Below are 23321 nucleotides of genomic sequence, written 5' to 3'. Positions count from 1 at the left end.
GTGTACAGAGTCAAAAACAGCCTTTAGATCTAAAAATGCTACGTTCATCTTTTTTCCTTTTCGAAGTATTTATCATATATTGTTTGGATGGAATGTTTGTCTCCCAGAACGAAAAGCAGTCTGTCCTTCTTCCATATCCTTTTTTCTCTTTCTGAGCCTTACTTTCAATTTTCTTGTACACTTTAAGTGCCACGGTGGATGGATATATTGCACGATAGTTTTCACAGTTGGGTGACTCTCCTTTCTTATACAGTGGTATAACTTTAGCTAAGTAGGGGTCAATTAAATAAAGATTAAGAAAAACAAAAAAGGCCAAGAAAATTTAAAGAAATTTGGATTTGTGCCTTTGGTAGACACCTGAAGAAAAGTAATTGTTAATCCTTAGTCAACAGGTGACAAGTGTCACATTAAAGTGGTTCCATGATGCATACAACACAGAAATTTTGAGACTGAACCTTTGACCATCTTCCCAAAAGACGAGCACTAATCATTCAGCTATGTGTGTGCGTGTGGATAGCCTCTACAACAGTGTGATTCCTTCCCTTAAACATAGGCTGCTTAAGAAAATAGTAATTCCTTAAACAAATGGGCAGTGTGCTAACTATACTTGTAATTTACCTACCATATATCCTCGTAGATATAATAATTGTAATCTATGATACTGTGCACTGACATTCCCATGTTAATTATTTACAGGCCAAACAGGTACCAGGCTGCATAGTTCACCTTGGCGATCGACCTATTCACATTACTCTCCAAAGAGCATTGGCCTCCCTCTCGTGGTGGCAGAAGTTACGGCTCACATGGCAACTTATGATGAATAAGGAACCAATCAGGTATTTTTTTTTCTTTCTGTTTAGAGATATTTAAGTTTAGGAAATTACATTTAAGATGTGAGAATGTTAACGGTTTGATGAACAATACAATTACTTCATAGGTAAGTGTGGTGGCAAGTGCGACTTTATGAAAATAACTAGGACTCGGACAGATACCAATTCCATACTCTGGCCGTTTCCCACCAGTACCGATTGAGTCTGAGGAAAACCGTTGTACAGGTTTGAAAAGTCACATGTTAGTATATTTCTCTTGTAGCCTACGATTGTTACAAGCATAAAAACAGTGTTTTTGTTGTGACATTTCAGGAGAACGCATGCTCTCCTTTCATCGGACATTTATTTTAATTTGATTAAATATATAGTTATAACAATTGGCACTACATTGTTCAACTTTCATCTTCTCAAGAACTTGATTTGCTGAAGTGTTGTGTCAATCTTGATTTGATATTTCTTTAATATAGCTAACTCTTTCTAATTTTTATTTTCTATTTTTTTTATAAATTATTAACCATTGTTATAACTATCTTTAATCACACTAAAAATAATTGTCTGATGAAGGGAGCATGTGTTCTGAAACATCACAACAAAAACTGTGTTTTTTTTGCTTGTAACAACTGTAGGCTACAAGAGAAATAATTCTACAATGCAAGAAAAATATAACATGTTAATGTTTTTTTCAACATGGAAACGTGTTGCCATTCGGAATTAAAGTTTTTTATAACTTTGGGAAAAACTGGAAAAGGCCCCCTTCTACACTTTTGCTGTAATTTTTTCTAGGTTGGCCATATAGCTTTCTGCATGTGCATGGCATTAGGGTGTGCCATTGTTGTTGCTTTAGCACATACTGTGATACAAACCTTCAGTGGGTTTTGGTCCCTGGTACACCTTCAGACCACAAATAATGTATCACCTCTCTCTGTTCTTCTTTGGTGCAAATGTAGCCAGATTGGCCATGTTTACCCTACAAGAAAGTAAGTGACGGTCAAATATGCACTAGAGCAACAACAAATTGCTCTGTATCGACACAATGGAAATACATACAGTCAACCTAAGGAAAATTACCACAATAGTGTGAAAGGAGGCCTTTGCAGTTTTCTGCAAAATAAGTTGGAAAGGAAATGTTTGTCAGTTGTAAAAAACTCGTGGCATTTTAACAGCATGTATAATTAAAATGTGAAAGAAAGATTTGAAATCAGCTCGGAACACTCTGCTACAAAACTCCATCTAAATAATTCCACCACATGTTAGCCGGTATTGACAAGTTACCAAAAGACTAACAAAGAATGTCATTGTCAGGACTCTTAGTAAAATCAAGAAAGTTTTTCAACTTAATAGAAAAATCTTCACGTTAATGTCTTATTCCATTAGAAAAAAGATAATATGCAAAATTTTCCTTTCATTCAATAAAAAATTCAAGCCACTTATTCTTGTATTTACCGTGGAATGTCAATTAATTGTTTTACAGGGAACTGCAGGAAAAGAATTTAAAATGTAATAATATAATTAAGCCTTGTTTCCATATTGAAAACATTAAGTTGCTGACCATGGCAGATTTATTAAGAAATAAAAACACTTAACAAGTAACGTTTCAACCCTGTATCAGGGTCCCCTCTACTAAAATAATCTTTAAGTAGAAATGGAATTTTGCTAAAATGTGCTTCATGCAACTGATGATGATCAGGGAAAGGATTTATATGTAAATACATATTTATGTATGAATCTGAAATCAGTTATATTTTGTATTATATTTGCACATCATGGCGTGTAGACTCGAAAAATTCCATTTTCATTTTCCATATTTTTACATATATTAGGTTTTAGCATATATTTTACATATCTTAGTTATTTTTGCATATTATTTCCATATTTCAGAATATTTGTCAACATATACTCCAGATGGCCGCGGTGGCTCAGTTGGTAACGCATCTGACTACCATCCTAAAGGTCCCGGGTTCGATCCCCGGCTGGTTCAAATGCGGGAACTTTTCTAACGATTGAAGCGGCCCCAGTGCCCACCCAGCATCGAATAATGTGGGTACCTGGGGGGTAAAGGTGGTCAGGGGTGTGGTGCTGATCACATCACACCCACTCATGACCGGATCAAGAAAGTGTGGGGCGTTACCCCGACACCCCCTATACACCTTCATGGCGTGATGCTATGCACAAGGGGAGCACTTTACCTTTACCTTTATACTCCATATTCGTGCAATAACCATATATCCCCGTGTGACCGAAAGAGTTGGGTGAATTTGTTGCGAATAACTGACAAATTTGAAATGTCCTATTACTTGTTTCGATATTGAATGCAATTCTAGTCGATAGAAATCCTTCTTAAGAGACAATAGAAGGAAATTCACGTTCGAACACTTACAACAAAATTTTGTTATTTATTGTTTTGGAAACAGTGTCATTTTGTGTCATTGAAGATTAGGCACACACAGGAGATGTACTACGTATAAATTTTCAGCGAAAAATGCAGGCTTGACCAGGACTCGAACAGGGTACATGTCCTGTGTGTGCCTAATCTTCAATAATTAACATCTCTACACTGGGAGGAACCAGGCAACGTCGTAGTGTACTGTGTTGCGGTAACACTGGCAGAGATGATCTATGCAGGTAAAACAGCGATAGCGAGAAATCAGGCGACACCAGGCAGGTTCAGTAGCTCAGTGGTTATAGCAATGGTATGCCAGAGACGCGGGTTTGAGTCCTGGTCGAGCCTGCATTTTTCGCCGAAAATTTCAACGTAGTACATTTTGTGTTGTTTTACAATTAATGTCAGTGTAAGCAGCCGCAGTGGTTCAGTCGGTAACGCGTCTGACTACCATGCTAAAGGTTCCGGGTTCGATCCCCAGCCAGTTCAAATCCGGGTATTTTTCTAACGGAAGGGCCCACCCAGCATCGAATGACATGGGTACCTGGGGGAAACCCTGGGGGGTAAAGGCGCTCAGGCAAGAAAGTGTGGGGTTTTACCCCCACACCCCCTATATGCCTTCATGGTGTGGTGCTAAGCACAGGAGACCTTTTTTTACCTTTTTTAAGTGTACTGTATTTTATGTAGCTAGTGTAGTGCCTTATAATATTAAAAAGGCATTTTTTTTTCATTTTTAAGTCCATATTTAACTCCATATTTTGGTGAAAGTAACTAAATGTGTATGTACATATTTAGCACATTTTTACTACATATAAATCCATTCCGTGCTGTTGATTTTCAAAAAACATGGTGAGTTTTCCGATACTTTCCCATAAGTTTCACTTCTCTGTCTTAAATACTTGGGAAGGTACAAATGTTTGTAAACTTTGTGAATACCCTGCAAAAAATTTAGGAATGTATAATTTGGAAAAATAATGCTAATTTTTTTAGAGTAAAATTTGACTACGATTGTGTTCCATTGAATTGTAGCAAGGAAGATGTGGAGCAGTGTAAACAACGAGACCTCCTGGAAGAGATGCTAGCAGAGATGACGGGAGAGTTTCCAGCCCTGAGCCAGGTCTTCGTGAAGGAGAGGGACATCTACCTTACGTACTCGTTGCAGGTGATGGCATCGGCCATGTCTTGTCAGCACCTCAGGCAGGGTAAGATTACTTTCGTCTTCTTCTCAGATTGTATGGGAAGCATATTAGTGTACAGTTGTACCCAGAAGAGAAACACCATGGCCAACTCACAAACTAAAGTGGACCGTGTTTTGTTCACTCCTCTCGCAGTCACTGCAGAGGAAAATGTTGTTGATGCCAGGGGTCCTGGGTTCGAATCTCAGCCTGGTAATGGATGTTTGTGAGTGTCCATTCATCAATTTCTCATATCATCACTCATCCCAATCTTTGCAAATTAGCCAAAAGTGGCACAAAAGCGAAGTAAAATAAATCAGAAAGCAAATAGGAAAATTTTGTAACTTCCCTCCCTTCTTTCGTTCTTAAAAAATTCAACACTGTAAAATCAAGGTGATACACATTTCTTTCTCATTTTAACACTAGGAGGACGGTGAAAATATAATTTCCTTATTGTATCAAGAAATTATAAATACACGTAAACACACCAGGAACAATGGAAACATCAATCTACCGACACTCACATGTATTGTTGTGATCTAAAGAAGAATTTTAGACAAGTTTATAGGTATTGCATAACCAACACCTATTCTGGCATTGTCATTATCTTCTGTGAACTTGTCATCTTCATAAACATTGTCCTCTCCCTAGAATTCAACATCTTACAATTGAAGGAGATGATGAGCTATTTTGCATTCCAGTAATGACATTTGTATGGTACATTAGACATAGAACTGAGCCAAATACAGTAAATGAATAGAGGTTACCGTATTTACGCATGTATACTGCACGTGCGTGTTTAATGCGCATCCTGGTTTTTGCTGGGGAAAAGTGACAAACAATTCGCAGTACAATCCAGGTTCAAGAAATGGCTTCCTTAGTTGCAGGTCCTAAAGCTGTTGTAACGCCAATCCAGAGTGAATGACATCATACCTATTCAATGAGTCACCTGTTGCTATGTTGACCAAGAAGAGAATATCCTCTTGTGTAAACGATAAGTCACCAACCCATGTCACCTACCCCCTCTCCCTCCACTGTGTTTAGCATCCCAAATATTTCACTCTTTAACCACCTTATTTATTCTGTAATAGTAGAAAGAGAGATCACAATTACTTTATGGATTTACATTGATCAGGAAGTTATTTTCTATTATTTCTCACCCAACATATACTACAGATATGAAAAATCGTGGGAATGGCCTTTAAACTTTTATACATGTTTTTGCTCATTCCTTCTTTAAATTTTCTAAAAAAACTTGAAAATATATACTTTTTCCATGATTAATGTAACATTTATACGAGGCACATTCAGGACCCTCAAACTTGCAGTTAGCAGCACAAGATTTCTTCCATTAAGACATTTCCACACTCCATATGTATCATGTTATTTGGCCAGTAATACATTTTAATTATTATTTTTTTCCTTATCTTTTCTTTCATCCTAAGTACCATAAAAATCAGAACGTTCCTTCATTTTGTGATTAGCTTATTTCAACTGCATTGCACATTAGTGTCAACAGAAACTTCAGAATTCAAGCTTCACGACGATATATAACATGGTAGGGTTCTGTAAACATGAAAAATCTATGCAAGTGTCACAAAATCATGGAGTGACGCTGTACGGTTTTGTGTTAACTGTCCAAATTATTCTGTGCATAATACACACCTCAGTTTTTGGGGCCAAAAATTTTGGAAAAAAGTGCTCATTATACATGAGTAAATACGGTACCTATCTTTTACTCTAGATAACTAATTGACCCATCTGAATTACTTGCATGACCTTAGACTTAACTTGAAAATATGTCTTGTTAGACAAGCAACAATGAGCAATAATGAAAACAGGTCCACTTTCACTCTGAATTCGCTGTTGTTTACAGATGTATCTAGCTACCCGTCAAAAGTCCTTACAGTAGTAATCGACTGTTGTATCCTTCTGAGGTTGGATTAAAGTTTGATTTTTTAGATCACTAATATTTATTAAAAGTCACAGAACATTTTAGCCATAGAGTAAACTTAACATTGTCAAAATAATAATATAAATGTAAGTCACCTGTCAAAATGACGGGTCCGTCCTCCTAGTGTTAAACAAAAATTCATTGTGACTCTCAGTGTTAGTTCAGATGATGCAGGGCATCTGGGAGATTCATACGTTATCGAGAGTGCACAGGTGTCCATGATTTTGATTTTTGTTACCTCAGTCGTTGCAATTGTGCAGTACATGCTACGAGTTTTCATGGTGTTCGTTGAGGAACTGAATCACAGCAGTGCCACACATCAAATGAGTCATTGGTGCTGATAGTACCTGACCCAACACCCTATTGACTTCTTTCTGTGGTGGTAGGAAAAGTGTATGCATCAGACGAATTGAATGAGAGCATTACAAACAAAATCAGCTTTGACAATAGATATTCCATCGAACAGCCAGGAACATGGAACGAAGTGTCCAGTTGTGCCTTTAGGAGGGAGGAAGACATATTCAGCATGTAACATAAATGTTATTAAACTCCCATATCTATGCTACATTTCAGATGTAATAACTAGCTTTATTCTTGTTCACATGCATTGTTAATGAAATGTGTCACTTTTATATGAATCACCCAGTATTATGACACTTTTATTGTGTACATTTTCCCCCTTCCTGATGATATAAATGCTTGGCACCGGATAAAAATTGCGACACCACAAGTTTTGGCAATGCAGGGGCAGGATTACATGGCAAGCAACTGATTGCATCACACATACTCCCTCAACTTACTTATAGGATTGGAAAATTAACAATGCTAGGGGTTTCCTTTGTTGGTAGAGTTGTACAGGTTTTAGAATAACACTCATCCTTATGGAACATCCTAAGCTTTCATTAGATTGATGTGAATTGTCCTTTACTACATTTTTAAGATCGTCAGTGTGTGCAAGATTGAAGGAATTTAATATGCAAGGTGTTATGTAGTTGTACTCAGTTCTTATCTCACAATATACATCCGTAAGATAAAGTACCAATATGAAGTTTACCAATACTAATTATTCAGACATTTTTTTTTAATAAAAATATTTCACACTTTATTCTGAACTAACTTACCGATATAAGGAATATCCATAACCCTTTGTTCTCACTTTCGTTGTCTTGAAAATGAAAATTTGCCGACATCAATATGTGTGAAGTAAGTTACTGAAGAAGCTGCAATTCATGCAAGTTTTTTTTTACGTAGTTCTACCTAGTTATGTTAAAGGAATTATGCTCTTTTATTTGTAGCGACAAAAACTCCTGCTATAGTAGGGGTAGTTGGAATGGGCCACGTCCCAGGAATAGTTCAACATTGGGGGAAAATAACTGAAGCGGATATTCCTCCAATCATGAGGTGAGTAAAGATATCAGAATTTGGTTTGGTTATCAGATTTTTACTTGCTTCCCTACGAAAAATTTTGGCCAGTATTCATGCATTGGAATTTGGCTTGAGCATACTCTTTACCCTTGTTATCAAACTCTAGGTCTCTGGCAATCTTGTCGAACAATCATTGGAACTCGACTTTCAATTGAGTTATTGATTTCGTTTAATTCACTTTGCTTTTCTGCCCACTTTTGGCTAATCACAAAAATACTCAACTCAGGAGTGGATACAGTAATCTTACCCATATTCAACTGCTTAAAGGCCTGGACCCTCTGTTATTGTATATTGGCATATTTTTATGTCCTCAAACAATGTAGTGGTCTAATTGGTAGGGGGTCTGACTGCCATGCATGAGACCCAGGTTCGATTCCCAGGGTAAGTGATCTAAGCTCGGAATTTTTCTGACCTTGTCCCCACATAAAGTGGCTCTGGGGCTCACTCAGCCTCAAATCAATGGATACCTGTGGGGTAAAGGTGGCCAGAGCATGGTGCTGATCACACCACCTCCAAAATGGCTGAGATCAAGAATGTGTGGGGCCCTACCCCAACATCCCTTAGAGCAGGGTGTCTACCAGTCAAGAAATCAATAGATGGGTCAAGAAAGTTGAGAAATTATGTGCTTGTGGTCAAGAATTTTAGCTTTTTTTTATACAGTATAGTGAATTTACATTGTTATATATATACCTGCACTGGGATTTGTTAAATTGAATATTTGGAAATCTAAAATTGCATTGAGTTGTGGTTATGATTTGTGTTTCTTAAGAATTTCATTTTTGCATGTAAGTTGTGTAAAAATATTAAATAAAGTAATGTGGCCATTCCCCATCCAGAATGAAGTCTGAAGCATCAATTTTTACATGCATAATTAGAGCAAGTCTAAATCTCCTGTTAAAGTCTAGCTTCAGTTTTCATCTTAACCGATCCTGAAGTAGGGTTTTTTCATTAAATAAAAAAATATATTTTCTTAATTTCTAACTATTCCTAAGTAAAGAAATAAGAAGAAGAAAAAAGGTCAAGAAAAAGTCCAGAATTTTCGATTTGTTATTTTGGTAGATACCCTGTAGATGTGCCTACATGGCATGGTGCTATATGCACGGGGAACTTTTTTACCTTTACCTCAAGCAACATTTTCATATTCCTAACTCCCTGTGAATTTTGAAGAGAAAGTCATGCCCTGGACATCCAGCAAATACTGATTCCGTGATAAAAATAATGTCAGATTACCATCGGGCACTTTCTGCATAGAGAAGAGACTAAATATTGGCAAACCATTGTGCATCAATATTTAGTCCTCAGCAACTGAAGTGCCCCTTGGCTAGGACCAAAAAAAACCACAAAAGCCAGTGGCAGTTCATACTTTAAATATTTTCTACAGAGGGCAGTCTTAAGGAGACACGTGACATCCTAACTGGTGCCAAAACATGGCTCTACCATTGCAACTCCATAACCCAAAGGCAGTGTGCTGTGTGGTAGTTATCAGCTGATGGCCTGCCAGCAAGAGTTGCAACTGCAGGATGGTTTGTAAGGATAGTTACTACAATCTTCTTGCTGCCATGACCGAGTTCCCACTGTAAAAACATTCAAAACCTTGGAAAAGTTATGGAAATACTTTATTTTGCTCTCCAGGATTTGTAACTGAAAGTTTATTTTACTATTTATCCTGTTTTTTTGTAAGGGGATATTTTGTATAAAAACATTATTTTCAATGATATTGAATCAACTTGATATGTGTGATTGATATGGAAAGTTGAAGACAAAACTTATGTACAAGGTGCATTCGTTATATCAACAGAATTTTGTAATAGCGTCACCGTTGAAAAGAGTTGCTACATTCATGTTATTTTTTGAAGTAATCCCCTTCTCTATCGATGCACTTCTGCCAACGGGCCACCAGCGAGTTAATGCCCTTGCAAAAAAAGTATTTTGTTTGACCTATCAACCAGGAATGTGTCGCCCTTTGAACTTCTTGATCACATGCAAAGTGTTTCCTGGGAAGAGCCTTCTTGAGAGGTCCAAAGAGCCAATAATCACTGGGTGCTAAGTCCGGTGAATAAGGGGGATGTGCTATAGCTTCCATATGTAAGTTCTCAATGGTTTGAACAGTCGCAGCAGCAGTATGTGGACGGGCGTTGTCGTGTTGCAAGCAAATTCATGGACTTGTCTTGAAAGGAATTTGCTTGCAACACGACAACGCCCATCCACATACTGCTGCTACGACTGTTCAAGAATCTTCAAGAATGACACCATTCCTGTCCCAAAAAACAGTCAACATAACATTTCCAGCAGACGACTGCGATCTTGATTTCTTGGGCCTAGGAGAAGATGGATGGTGGTATTTCATGCTGGCTCTCTTGCTTTCAGGGCGAAAGAAATGGATCCAAGACTAATCCCCAGTAAATATCCAACCAATGAAGTTGTCCCCCTCAGCCCTATAGCAATCCAGGAGGTGTTGATAGGCATCCAAACGTCTGTTTTTCAAATCTTGCATCAGATGACATGGGACCCATCTTGCAGAGACTTTTCTGAATCCCAGCCTGTCATGGATGATCTTGTGTACTGATCCAACACTAATCTTCATTGCTCTTGCTATCACAACTACGGTGATGTGGCGATCTTCACAGATAATTGCTTCAACGGCATTCCGTATGCCTTCAGTTGTAACCGTGACCGATCGGCCAACACGTGGTTTGTCTTCCATACTTGTCACACCGCTTCTGAACTTATTCACCCACTCGTACATTTGGCATTTAGACAGACACTTATCACCGTAAATTATAATTATTCATCGATAAATTTCAGTTGAGTTTACTCCCTCAAAATGCAGAAAGCGTATCACTGATCTCATCTGCGCTTTCGTACACTCTGTGATGGGTGCCATGATGCAATTTACGGGGCTTCCACGGTTAATACAAGGTTACTTCCTAGAACAAGCGTATGAAGTTTCGTGATGTGAACCTATTACAAAATTCTGGTTATATATTGAATGCCCCTTGTAATTTAGTATGTTGAATCATTATAGACTGGTCTGCAAAGTTATTTAAAAGTGGTTGGAAAAGCCTGGCAATTTGCTTTTGCAAAATGGAAAACCTGCATAACCTGGAGACGACACACACAACTGCTAAATGCCATGTGCTTCTTTCCCTGTCCGAAAACAATGTACCAGTTCACCTAGCAGAATGATCGACTTTTTCTCATAGGAAGTTGGTACCTGGCTCCCTGCATTTCTTCATGTTGTTGAAGTCTGTAGAGAACATTCAAGGGAAACATTTTGAATAAAGAAACCATAGTAGTCTATATTTATACCGTATATCCCCTCTCCCATAAAAAAAAAATGGAATGGCATGATTTCTTAATGGTTTGTAAGGATAGAAATGTGTGTGTAAGTGCTAATGGCATAATGCTTGATTTGCGTATAATTTGATCTTCAGTGGTTTTCTTTAAAAAAATGATAAAAAAAAACTTTCAACATGGCCAGTGTAAAAATAAAAGAAGGCATCAGTATTAATGAAAGCCAATTTTCTAAGAGATAAAATGTGTATATGGTGGAATCTCTATTTTACATTTTCCCAAATTTCCTTGTTGTCCCAATATTAGGAAAATGTTATAAAATTTTCCTCAATTTTACATTTTCCTGCATTTTAATCTCTTTCAGCTTGGTCCCCTGAAAAACACAAAATTGAGGTTTCGCTATATTAAATCTAAGGCAGATCTTAACAGTTATGAAAAGAATCAAAATTTCTGCAACTTTTTATCTTACGACTGACATTTCCTCTTGTACGAACCGATTCTCTCAGGATATCAACCAGGCAAATTCTGGAAAGGTTTCCAAGCTTTCGAGAGTGTCAATCTCATTTTCTACCCTGAAGATGAAAGCTTTCAAAAGCTCGGCAACCTTTCCAGAACATAGGGTCGTTATCCCAAGAGGAACCTGTTCATCATTCATTACCAGGTAGATGTCAAGACTTATTTCCTCTTGTACTTTTCGTTTCAGGATTCCTCCACCTTCTAAAACAAGTCGGTTTATTAAGTTCACACTTAAAACTTCTGTTGTAGTGCTAGTATTGTGGGGTTGCGTGAAGATTCTACCTTTACCACAAAGGATTAGACCGTCAGGCTTTTCTGTGAAGAGTTTACAATCGTATTTTGCACCATCACAGGTAAGAAATACGTGCAATGTTTTGTCTAAACGCACAGCCATGAAAAGAGGTGGCTGGACAGAATTGTGCTGGTGTCACATATGGAAAAAGCAAAGTAAGAGCAGGACAAGAGTTGCTGGTTCCCGCACACTGTGTGGCAACGTCAACCGCCTGCATTGCCTAGTTCGAGTGTCAGACCGCCATCTCTCCGGGGCACTTTTGTGTCATCCTTGACCTTTCGAGCAAATACTGTCAGTTTGTATCACATGGATTACAAAGACCAACTCTACGAGATCTTTCATTCTCTTAAACCTCCAAACACATGAGGTGGCAACAGCGCAAAATTCTACCACTCACCTATTTTCATGGTCGTGCATTTTGGGTTTGTTCACTCCTAAAACATAATTTAATTTTTTTGAACAGGTTAAGAGGCAAATATAGTAGGGATGGGCCGATATGAAATTTTGGCCGATACCAGTAAAGTACCGATATAAAATTTACCAATACCGATAATCAATATTCTACTGATCCGATATAAAATTAGAAATGGTCCTTGAAGAACCTGAAATGTTCATTGATCTTCTTAATAAATGTGTGTTTCGAGGTGATTGCAGTGCAGAAGAAGTTGAATATTTAGACATTTACTTTTTTAGAAAGTAGGGAATGGAGATTATCCATAAAAATTACAACAAAATGGCAGAATTTTGCACTAAATTATAAGATATTTACCGATACAGCAATATGTCTATATCGGCCGATACCGATAGAGTGCCGATGGATCGGTCCCATCCCTAAAATATAGTGATCAGTAAATAACATTAAGTATTCTAGGGATGGGCTGATACTGATGAAAGTACCAATACAATAACCAATATTGTACCGATCCGATAAAAAATTTCAAATGGCCCCTGAAGTACCTGAATGGTTCATTGACCTCCTTAATAAATGTGTTTCCAGTTGACTGCAGTGCAAAAGAAGTTGCATATTTAGACATTTACTTTTTTTTTAAAAGTAGGGCATGGAGATTATCCATAAATATTATAACAAAATGGCAGAATTTGGCACTGATTTATTGATTTGGTGTTTTAAGTCCATTTTATGCACAGAATTTTGCACTAAATGAGAAGATATTTATAGATATATTGGATTGGTAAGTTTACCGATAAACCGATAACTGCTGATACCAGTAGAATACCGATTAATGTTGATTTAACTGTCCAATCACTAAAGTTTTCAATATCCATTTCATCAGATTTTTGCCATCAATGTTTGGGCTTAATGCCATCTTATACATAATGGTTGTCCTGCACGGTGGCTGTGTGGTCTAATATAATCTATACAAACTTTTTACAAAATTTGTACAAAATAGTCTTGCTTACGTGAGTGAGTATAAAATTTTGAAACAATGTTTTGGGGTTCAACTGCCCCCTTCTTCAGGTTCCTTTTCAAGTGTGTTACACTTGACGTGGCACTTAATGATTTGAGCCTAGAAGGAAAAAGGAACCTGAAGAAGGGGGCAGTTGAACCCCGAAACGTTGTTTCAAAATTTTATACTCACTCACGTAGGTAAGCCTATTTTGTAAAAAAAAATTGTATAGATTATATTATAAAGTGAGTAACTCGCACACTACGTAAAATGTGTGTGTGGTCTAAGTCGTCATGCTCCTGCTACAGGATGCACACAGGTTCGAGTCTCCTGGGGGAAGCATAACAATTTTTCTCCTGAGAGAACCTGTCTATGGAACCGGTGGCCACTCACCATCGTGAGTAGCGTAGCACATTCGTGAAAACATACAATATTGACTGGGAGTTTGTCGTGCTGACCACATGTCACCCCGTAACTGCTGACTGAGTGAGTAGGATCAGGTAGGAGTGAGGCCGGCAGGCCCTTATTGACCTGTTGCACCATTGGTTGTTATTATTTATACCTAATGGTTTGCCTCCCAGATGGCGCAGTGGTATCGTCGTCGCCTTGTAATCAAGGGGTCCCGGGTTCGATACCCGGTGGAGGCACATAGTGGTTCGGATTCCACTTTAAACTGTAGGTCCAGTCCCGATTGGCCTTACTGTGCATAAAGTGGACTTAAAACACCAACTCAAAAAATACCTAATGGTTGATCTTTAAAGTGCAGGTTTCACATAATAAGATGTATTTTGTGCATGGTAGTTACAGAAAAGGGGTAATTTGAATCTACTGTGTGGTTTGGACTTGCTGCATGTACTTTTCCCTGATTGGCATAGAATACATTTACTTCAGGTCAGATGTCAGCATTTGCCAGCATTGCAACAACGTCCAGTGCAACATCTCTCCTAACTTGAATTAGTGAACCTCAGCAAAAGCCCATACTTCTGAAAATGTGAAACTTCCATACTCCTTACGAGAGATACAACTGTAATGTCTAATTTAGCAAATTTACAGAAGAGAGGGTGTGACAAACTGGTCTACCTGGTTGTCTGTCTGTCTGCCATGGAAGAGATCTGGGTTTGATTGCCTGGGTGGGTAAGTACTCCCCGATGGCACAGTGGTAGCGTTGTCGCCTTGTAATCAAGAGGTCCCAGGTTCGATACCCGGTGGAGGCACATAGTGGTTCGGATCCCACTTTAAACTGTAGGTCCAGTCCCGGTTAGCGTTACTGTGCATAAAGTGGACTTAAAACACCGAGTCAATCAGCCAGGGTGGGAGATCTAAGTTGGGAATTTTTGCAGCCTTGTCCCCCCATAAAAGTATATCTGGGTCTCACCCAGCCTCAAATAAGTGGGTACATGAGGGGTAACCCTGTGTCATAAAGGTGGCAGGAGCATGGTGCTGATCACTAGGGAATGGATTTTAAGGTGCAGCACCTTTCCAAAGATGTAGCTGTTTTTATACAGATCGTTTGAGATATGTATTTCAGGGCATAAAATCAAGTAAAAAGAACACACTTTGTTGCACCTTTTCGTGAGATTAGCACATTTATCCCCTTTTTACCCCCTCTTTTATGCTTCAGCTCCTTTTTCCTTCGTTTTCTTTCATGTTTTGTTAAAAAAAATTGGACAGAAAAATAAATTATTTTCACTCTTCTTGAGCACAGCTACATAATATCCTGTAGTCTCATTTTGTAGAGTAGAACGAGAGCTATAAAATGTTATAATATAAATTATACAATGTTTACCATAAATTATGTTATTTGCTACAGTGTTGAATAAAGAATGTTAATATAACTGGTTTAGACCTGAATAAGGCATTTTATCAGCACCTTTTTGAAAACATTTTTCCCCTTCCCGACCATAATTTTGCACCTTGAAATCCATTCCCTACTGATCACACCTGCAAAATAACAAAGATCAAAGAATGCGTGGGGCTCCCCCCCCCCCCCCACATCCACCTATATATGCCTCATGGCTGGTGCAAAGTGCACAGGAACATTACCTTTACCTTACAGGAGAGAGGAAATATTGTATTCTCACGAATATGTCCAACTCTTAAAAAGTCAGTAAATTGGAGATACGTTACTCGACATTACTAAGGATTAGATGCAGAGATATGTCCATCTAACTCCAAATAGATCTCTTATGAGGAGTTTAAACAAAAATTAAAACTGTAGTTTGGTAGTTACGTTCCTCTAGTTCTCATACGATGATACATTCCTACGTAAAATAGCCAATGGGAACATCAGAAGTGATTTGTCTTCTCAAGAAAATTCACTTTCGGGTGCCGTCTTGCACGCAAACCACTACCTACTCTTCGCTTGTCAAAAACCAAGATTATACCTCATCGAGCATTCCACAGACTACCCACACAAAACAACAGTTTAGCAAACTTTAATAGACATTTTTGAAAGTCAGGCACGTGTTATAATAGAAGGCTGCTGTTAAAAATGTGTAAGTCACTCTATCGCATATAATTTAAGTGTATGTTGTTTTTATTATTTTTATTAGTAGTACATTGTAATGCAAAATGGCTAATGCTGTATTTGAAATCCTCTGTGAAAACAAATAAATACTGGTAAATATAATCATCATCATCCTTTGCCGTTTCCTGCCTCTGGCTGGGTCGGCATAGAAGTCAAACCTCTCTATTTTTTCCTGGTCTTCCACTATCTGCCCTTTCCACCGACATCTTGGCCTTTTTTTCCACTCCTTGTACATGGTAAGCTCTTACTGGTAGTCTTTCTGCATCCATCCTCTTCATGTGTCCGAACCATCTCATCTGTGCCTGATCTATCCTGTCCTGAAGCTTCACCACACCCGCTGTTTCTTGGATCTCCTCATTCCTTATTCAATCCCTTCTAGTCTTCCCCAATATACTCCTTAAAAATTTCATCTCCACTGCCTGCAACTTTCTGTTGTGTGTCTCCGTCATTGTCCAAGTCTCTGCTCCATACATAATTATCAGCACATAGTATGTGTTATATATTACCTTCTTGCATTTCATAGGTACATCCCTGTTCCATATTAATCTTTGAACGCTTCTCTCAACTCTTCCGTGTCCATCTTTATTCTTGGTTCATTTGTGGCTCTGTTTCTTGTTATTAGCACCTCATTCTTTTCTGAGGTTTCTCACCGTTAAATATTAACTTTCGGGTCATTCCATGTCAAATCATCCAGAATTTTGTGAAAATGTCACCCACCATCTCCGATTTTGATGAAATTCGGTATACTTATAGAACTTTTGACGCTGATTACAAAAATGACAACTTTTTTTAGATTGGTCAAGTGGTTCAGAAATTACGAGTTTTTGAAAATCTTCGTGTACGCCACATGCGGCTCCACTTTGAATGACACGCATTAGGTTATAAATTATAGTATCTTCTCTCAGATTTGCCGTAGAAACTTCAAGTTTCTTTTGTTTTGCTCAGGATAGTGTAAACTTTCATTTAAATAAGGTTTCAGATCAGTGTATCAATAATCATGTATTTTATGTATAGTTTCATGTATTTTTTTAGAAAAATAAATGACTAACTTCAAGAGCGAATTTCGTGCAATGCCCCCCCTTCAATTTCCCCCAAATTTTATATACAGGTAGCTCAGAGTGGGTACTAATGTTTGATGGAAAAATTGGGATGGGCGGTTCAGAGACAGGGTGATAAAAAAAATAATTTGCATTAAAAGTTAATCTTATTAAAAATGCTTATGTATTTAGCACAAAGTCTGAAGTATAATATGTTTTGAGGTATAATACTCAAAATTTCTGTTCACTATGTGTGAAGGTAAGCATAGGCGTAACCTGGCGGGGGCAAAGGGAATCATTTGCCCTATCCAAAATTTATAGATTAAGTAAAACCTACAAGTTAAATATATTTTGTGAACCTCCTGGCACTTGAGGAACAAACAAAAAAAAGAGTAATTATTGTGATTTTTCAAATGTATTTAGCAAATAATCTTTGACACTATTTTAATGGGACGGAAAACTATTATTCTCTCAACCCAAAGATAGTTCCCAAGTTATGCCCATGAAGATAGTACCGAAAATACTTACTCGATTGTATTATATGCATTGCAAAAATTTCATGCACTATAAATTGTGCCGTTCACATTTTCTGTTCCCAACTGTAAAAAGAAATATATCTGTACCTTCTCTGGAAGCTACGTAAAAGGATTTTCTTGGAATTGCCGGCCTTTCAAGGAAGCTATGCTTTGTTGCATGCTAATTTCATCCACGCTTTACTTCAATTCATATCTACTTGTATGTGAAAACTTCAGTGTTTTTATGTGGACTGTCGAGCTACAAAAAAGTCATCATCGAAGTAGTGGATCTTTGGATCTTGTTGAACTTGGAATGGAGGAGAAAGAAATAGGTGGAAGTGGAATCAATGACACCATATTCAAAATACCGTGGTCAGGATACAAATGATTTCTTAATTAAAATCGTTCAAGCAAAGTTAACTGTGTTTCATCATTTATTTGCAGTAGTAATGTAAGTATATGAAGACATAGTATGTACTAGAAACGCAATTTGTAATTTTTACACAAATCAATGATCATTAACTGTAAGTTTCTTTCACAGTAACTGTAAAGTAACTCACAGTTACTTTCAAATTACCAGTAACTGTAACTGAGTTACTTTTTAAATGAGTAACTGAAACTCGGTTACTTGTAAAAAGTAACTTACCGAACACTGCAAATAGCCTGTAGCCTAAGTTCAAAACAGTGCATTCTTAATCTTCCTGGTGCTGTTGTATAGTACTATGCAATCGCTGACACATTGTACTGCGGGTTGTTGTCATTTCACCTTACGTGATTAATAAGAAATTTATGCCTCTAATACTATTTCTATGGAATTGGTACTTCATTGCTGAACTTGTTACTTGATACTGTTCATGTCTTTACAAGTCTTCTAAGTGTTCCAACCACCCCATCATTTCTGTGGTATGTGGCAAGAAAAGGTCCATTTGGAAAAATTTCAATCAGCACAAATGTGTATTATTAATCCATACTTCATATTACGTATCTCCGTGAAGAGTAGCAAAATAATAATTCCATATTGAGATAAAATGCACAAAAAGAAGAATGTTCTCGAAGAAAATTTGCTAAACTTGGGAATGTTAATGATGAGGATTATAATTTTTTTAAAAATTGAAGACAGTTGAAACTAACTTAGATACAGTGGAACCTCGATTTTACGTTGTTCAGGGGACAAAGCTGAAAAAATCTTGAATGCGAGAAAATGTAAAACCTAGGAAAATTTCTTAGCAATTTGCTATGTTGGGACCACCAAGATTGAATGTAAAATGCAGGAAAATGTAAAATCGAGGAACTTGAAATCTGGGTTCCACTGCAATTATTATTTTAATTAATCTATAAATTTTGGAGGGGGAAATGATTCCCTTTGCCCCCACCAGCTTACGCTTATGCTTACCTTCACACATAGTGAACAGAAATTTTGAATATTATACCTCAAAACATATTATACTTCAGACTTTGTGCTAAATACATAAGCATTTTTAATAAGATTAACTTTTAATGCAAATTATTTTTTTATCACCCTGTCTCTGAACCGCCCATCCCAATTTTTCCATCAAACATTAGTACCCACTCTGAGCTACCTGTATATAAAATTTGGGGGAAATTGAAGGGGGGGCATTGCACGAAATTCGCTCTTGAAGTTAGTCATTTATTTTTCTAAAAAAATACATGAAACTATACATAAAATACATGATTATTGATACACTGATCTGAAACCTTATTTAAATGAAAGTTTACACTATCCTGAGCAAAACAAAAGAAACTTGAAGTTTCTACGGCAAACCTGAGAGAAGATACTATAATTTATAACCTAATGCGTGTCATTCAAAGTGGAACCGCATGTGGTGTACACGGAGATTTTTAAAAACTCGTAATTTCTGAACCCCTTGACCAAACTCAAAAAAGTTGTCATTTTTGTAATCAGCATCAAAAGTTCTATAAGTATACCGAATGTTATCAAAATCGGGGGTGGTGGGTGACATGGCCTGGATGATTTGACGTGGAATGACCCTTTCCAAAGTTGACTTTTCATTATGTCATTTGCAGGTGTAAGAGTGTGTCCACAGTTGCAGTGGAGAGATTTTAACACACATTTTGTTACACAGGTATGTAACACACTTTTTTTTCCTATTGTTTATTGGTAAGAAAACATTCGTCAATTTCTTTTAAGCAGAGTAATTTGTGTTTATATCACTTTGAACTGGTGCCTATTCTTACGAAGACACCAAATACAGTCAACTCTCGATACAACGACCTTTCACAGTTCCCAGGAAAAGGGTCGTTATTTCAAAGGGGTTGTTATTGGAATTTGCACCAATTTTCAGCTTAAACCGAGCTCAAAGGGGGACAAAGATTCCTAGGAGATGGTAACACCATATATCCTAGTTATACAACCTGTTATGCACAGGACGCTTGTTGCAAGAAGGAAAATAGAACATGAAAATGTTTTCTCAAAAAAGGATTTAAAATAAGGTTACTTTCTTTCAATTGTGCACAGTCGTTGCTCTTCCAGGAAATTCTTACAATTCAAGTTCATGAGAAACCCGTTTGCACTGAGACCTATGGAAAGGAAAACAATCTCGCTTATTGTAAGCGAAACTAGAATAATTTTGACACGTCACACTGGCGCCAGCAAAAGTCAGGAGATAATTGGGCAGAATAAAGGTTGAATTTTATACAGTTCTACTGGAGCATTGTCTTTTACAAGATTAACTGGTAAGATTAGATCTCTCGGGAGAAACAACACAACCTTTCTAGGCACCAGACAAAAAAAAAGGCAGGGCTGTAAATTTAGTTCTGGTTCGGCTGTGTAAAATACATCACGTTTTCTTTGCTTCAACCAACTTCATAGTCAACCTCCCCCATTCAAGAGAACAGTCCAAACTCCTTCCTCGACTTGCATTGTAATCCAGCCTGGAAAAGGCTGCGTCTGTTTTCACCCAATGCATATTCTAGGACACATTAAACAGCATTGCAGTCGATAATAATCATTCGGTTTTGGAATTGGATTTCACTTTAAACTGTATATTTAGTCCCGATTAGCCCATCAGCATAAAATGAACTCAAAAGAAGCTTTATGAAACCTGCACATTTTCAGATATCAAAATGGGAGATCGTTATTTACTTTCACGTTAATCGACGATTTAATGTTGGATTTAGGAGTATTGTCGATGTCTGTCAAACATCCGCTCCTCCAAACATTTTCCCCTTGAATAATGTTTCTTTAAATCGGTCTCAGCATCCATTCCTACATGGAGCACTTTTTTTTCTCCCACATGAATGGTTCTGAAGAAAAGCAGTGATTATACGTATTGTGTGCATTTCCTTCAAACACACTCAGTGTTGAGGAAGTTTATTCTTGTCAGATGCAAAATAAAATTTACAGTTTTGCTATTCAGAAGGCGCAGAACATGAAGTTGTTTTAACTCTTGTTTTTCTGGAGATCGAATTTTGTTATCTTCAAATCAAAACAGCTTTGCATTGTTGTTATCGGCAAGGGACAGCTTTGCAGATGCTAGACAAAACACTGCATTAAAAAAAATAATAAAACCTGTAATAATAAAACACGAGCAAGAAAATCATGGCTGAAACAATAGTCATCGCTGCCCCCTCCCCCTACACGTTTGTTGAGAGGAAAAAAGAGAGAAGTCACTCAGCCAACGGAACACTTTTTTGGCAAATATTACGACATTGGCACAGTTAGGAAAACTATGAAGTGGGACACGGGAGTTATGATGCACGTAAGATCGAAGTGAACTTTTGCGGAAGCTTGGATGACAAATCATTAAGCAGGTTGATCTTTAGTTGGCCTGTGTGACTGATTATCTCTAATATTTTTGCTTTTCTATGCAGTGTTACAGGGAACAAAGAATGCGTTTTGAATTAAATCGGTTACCGGAAGTTGTCAGCTACAAGGCCAAGAGTTGCTCACTCACGGGAACCTGCTGAAATCTAGGTCAGAGCTGGACAGATGGTCCACACTTCCAGGCACCACGCATCTGTATTTTTGAACTTTCCTGCGATCTTATCTCTAATTTATCAATGAAAGAGCTTGACCTGCTATATACATAGACAAAGACTGCAAGTCCAGCACATTCATGCCCCCCCCCCCCCCCTCCCATCCAGTTGTTAGCAGCTCTTAGGACAAGAAAACAAGTCAAGGTCGATTTAAAATAACATCCAAGCACATTCAATATTATCTTTTCGCGTATCCAAGAGCAAGCAAAATCACAATGACAAGACAAGCCTAGCATGTTGGGTAGCGGCCGTCGGGTGCAGGGTAACATCGGCACGCTTAGGGGAGGGTAGAGGTCAAGTGCTATTGGATATCACTCAAGCTTGATGTGGTGGTGTCTATTTTTAGATCAGACCCACTTGCGTGCGGTAGAGTGCTCGTGAAGGGAATCGGTGCGAATAAAGCTAGTGCAAAAAACTTATTTTTCGCCGATTTCCTTCAATTTTTCAACTCTTTTCCAAATTTTTCACGGTTCCTGGGGAAAGGGTTGTTATATCCAGGGTCGTAGAATCGAGAGTTGACTGTACTTACAAATGGTTTTTCATTGTTCAAAATAATTAAAAGTTGAAAGAAAATGTTCCTTTTTGGGGACTCAAAGACTATGTTAAAAATAATACGTCTATTTCCATTCAGTTGTTTCTAGTGCATTGTTTTGTTTTCCAATTTATTTTGCTTCTGTGAAAATAATTTTGTCCTCAGTTTGGAAATATTTTACAAATTACATATCAAAAAATTCAGTGGTGCATGGCATTTCATTCTCATTTACAGGATATTTATTAGAAATATTGTATGGGTAAAAATTACTTTCCACAAATCAACGCTATCAGCCAGTGCCATGATTAATCTGTCTGCCACCTGTTAGAAAGTGCAATAATTCTCTAGCGATTACTTAATCTTATTCCTGCCAGAGATCATAATTATTTTTGTCCACCACACAGGTGTTTCGGTATCACACAAGAATTGAGTGGTGATGGAAGGATGCCAAAAGTGAATCGATGCAGAATTACGGGGAGAATAATTTTTAAGTATTTTAAAAAGGAAAAAAAGCAAGCTTGAGAAGTGACAGATCAACAGATAAGTGCTTATTAACAGTGTGGAAAGTGTATGGTGAGAATTTATGCAATATGTTATATTAGCGAATGTGAATTACCAGAAAACAATTGTAAACTTCCAATGTAATTATCTTCCATTTTTTTTGAAGACATTCTGTACAATGTTAAACGTGGCCCCTCAAATAGCTGCAAGAGCTATTTTGTATATTTGAATAAATATTGGCTTGTTCCTAGAACTGTTCTATGCTGTTAATTGCTTTGATGGGAACTACTGCAGGCCAACAATGAAATGATAAGAGGGGCATCTAATGGCACACAATACATATGAAGTTGTCTCTCTAATGATACATTCTTTGTATGCAACAATAAAGCTGTATGCAATGTGAACCAGTATTATGTGGATGCTGTGAAAAAATAATAATGTGCAACTTGTATGGTCTGCCAGTGACTCGAGCAATTTGGCAACACTTTTTTTTCTGAACTTTTCAGGGAAATGAATGTCACCATCTAATAGGGTATACCAAACACAGGAACTAACTTTTGGTGGGCAAGGCATTTTCTGCCCCCCCCCCCCTTTTCCTATTTACATGAAGTTGGTGCCTCAAAGTCTGTGGACTAGTGGAAATTTTTCATTGCAAAGGCATGTTGTGGAAACAATAATAGTTGTAATTCGCACCGAGAATTGGTCAGATCAGTTCTATGTTAATCACATGAAATTTGTAGGGAATTGGGTGACCCATTCCAATATACGTATTAGGGGCCTGGTGGAATAGGCCCAAATTCCAATTTTTTTTATTTTTTTTAAACAGTGGGACACGTGCCACATAATGTGGAAGGTGGATCTTTCATGGTGATTCTCTACAAATTTCATGCGATTAGCATCTATAGGGTTGATGCAACAAC

At 37.6% G+C, this 23321-nt stretch overlaps 1 protein-coding gene across 1 annotated transcript; it reads left to right on the top strand.

The window, feature by feature from the left end:
• The first annotated feature begins 585 nt into the window (after positions 1 to 585).
• LOC145990083 (traB domain-containing protein) lies at positions 586 to 22928 on the top strand. The gene is made up of 7 exons (XM_083125736.1): positions 586 to 609; positions 697 to 836; positions 4240 to 4412; positions 7635 to 7740; positions 11762 to 11927; positions 19398 to 19456; positions 22305 to 22928. The coding sequence occupies exons 1-6, from the start codon at positions 586 to 588 to the stop codon at positions 19401 to 19403; spliced, it is 615 nt and encodes a 204-aa protein (XP_082981862.1). The 3' UTR covers positions 19404 to 19456; positions 22305 to 22928.
• Positions 22929 to 23321: the final 393 nt, after the last annotated feature.

The sequence above is a fragment of the Lepisma saccharinum genome, chromosome 7, assembly GCF_977018435.1.
Source record: "Lepisma saccharinum chromosome 7, izLepSacc3.1, whole genome shotgun sequence".
In the NCBI taxonomy this organism is placed as follows: Eukaryota; Metazoa; Arthropoda; class Insecta; order Zygentoma; family Lepismatidae; genus Lepisma; species Lepisma saccharinum.
Note: the sequence above shows the minus strand (reverse complement) of the source record. Positions and strands in the feature narration are given on the sequence as shown.

Excerpts from the sequence above, each read along its gene's own strand:
- LOC145990083 (XM_083125736.1), top strand. The coding sequence starts at position 586 with ATGGGCAGTGTGCTAACTATACTT. Across the intron at positions 4,413-7,634 it reads TTGTCAGCACCTCAGGCAGG|CGACAAAAACTCCTGCTATA; the intron begins GTAAGATTACTT and ends TTTTATTTGTAG. Across the intron at positions 7,741-11,761 it reads GATATTCCTCCAATCATGAG|GATTCCTCCACCTTCTAAAA; the intron begins GTGAGTAAAGAT and ends TTTTCGTTTCAG.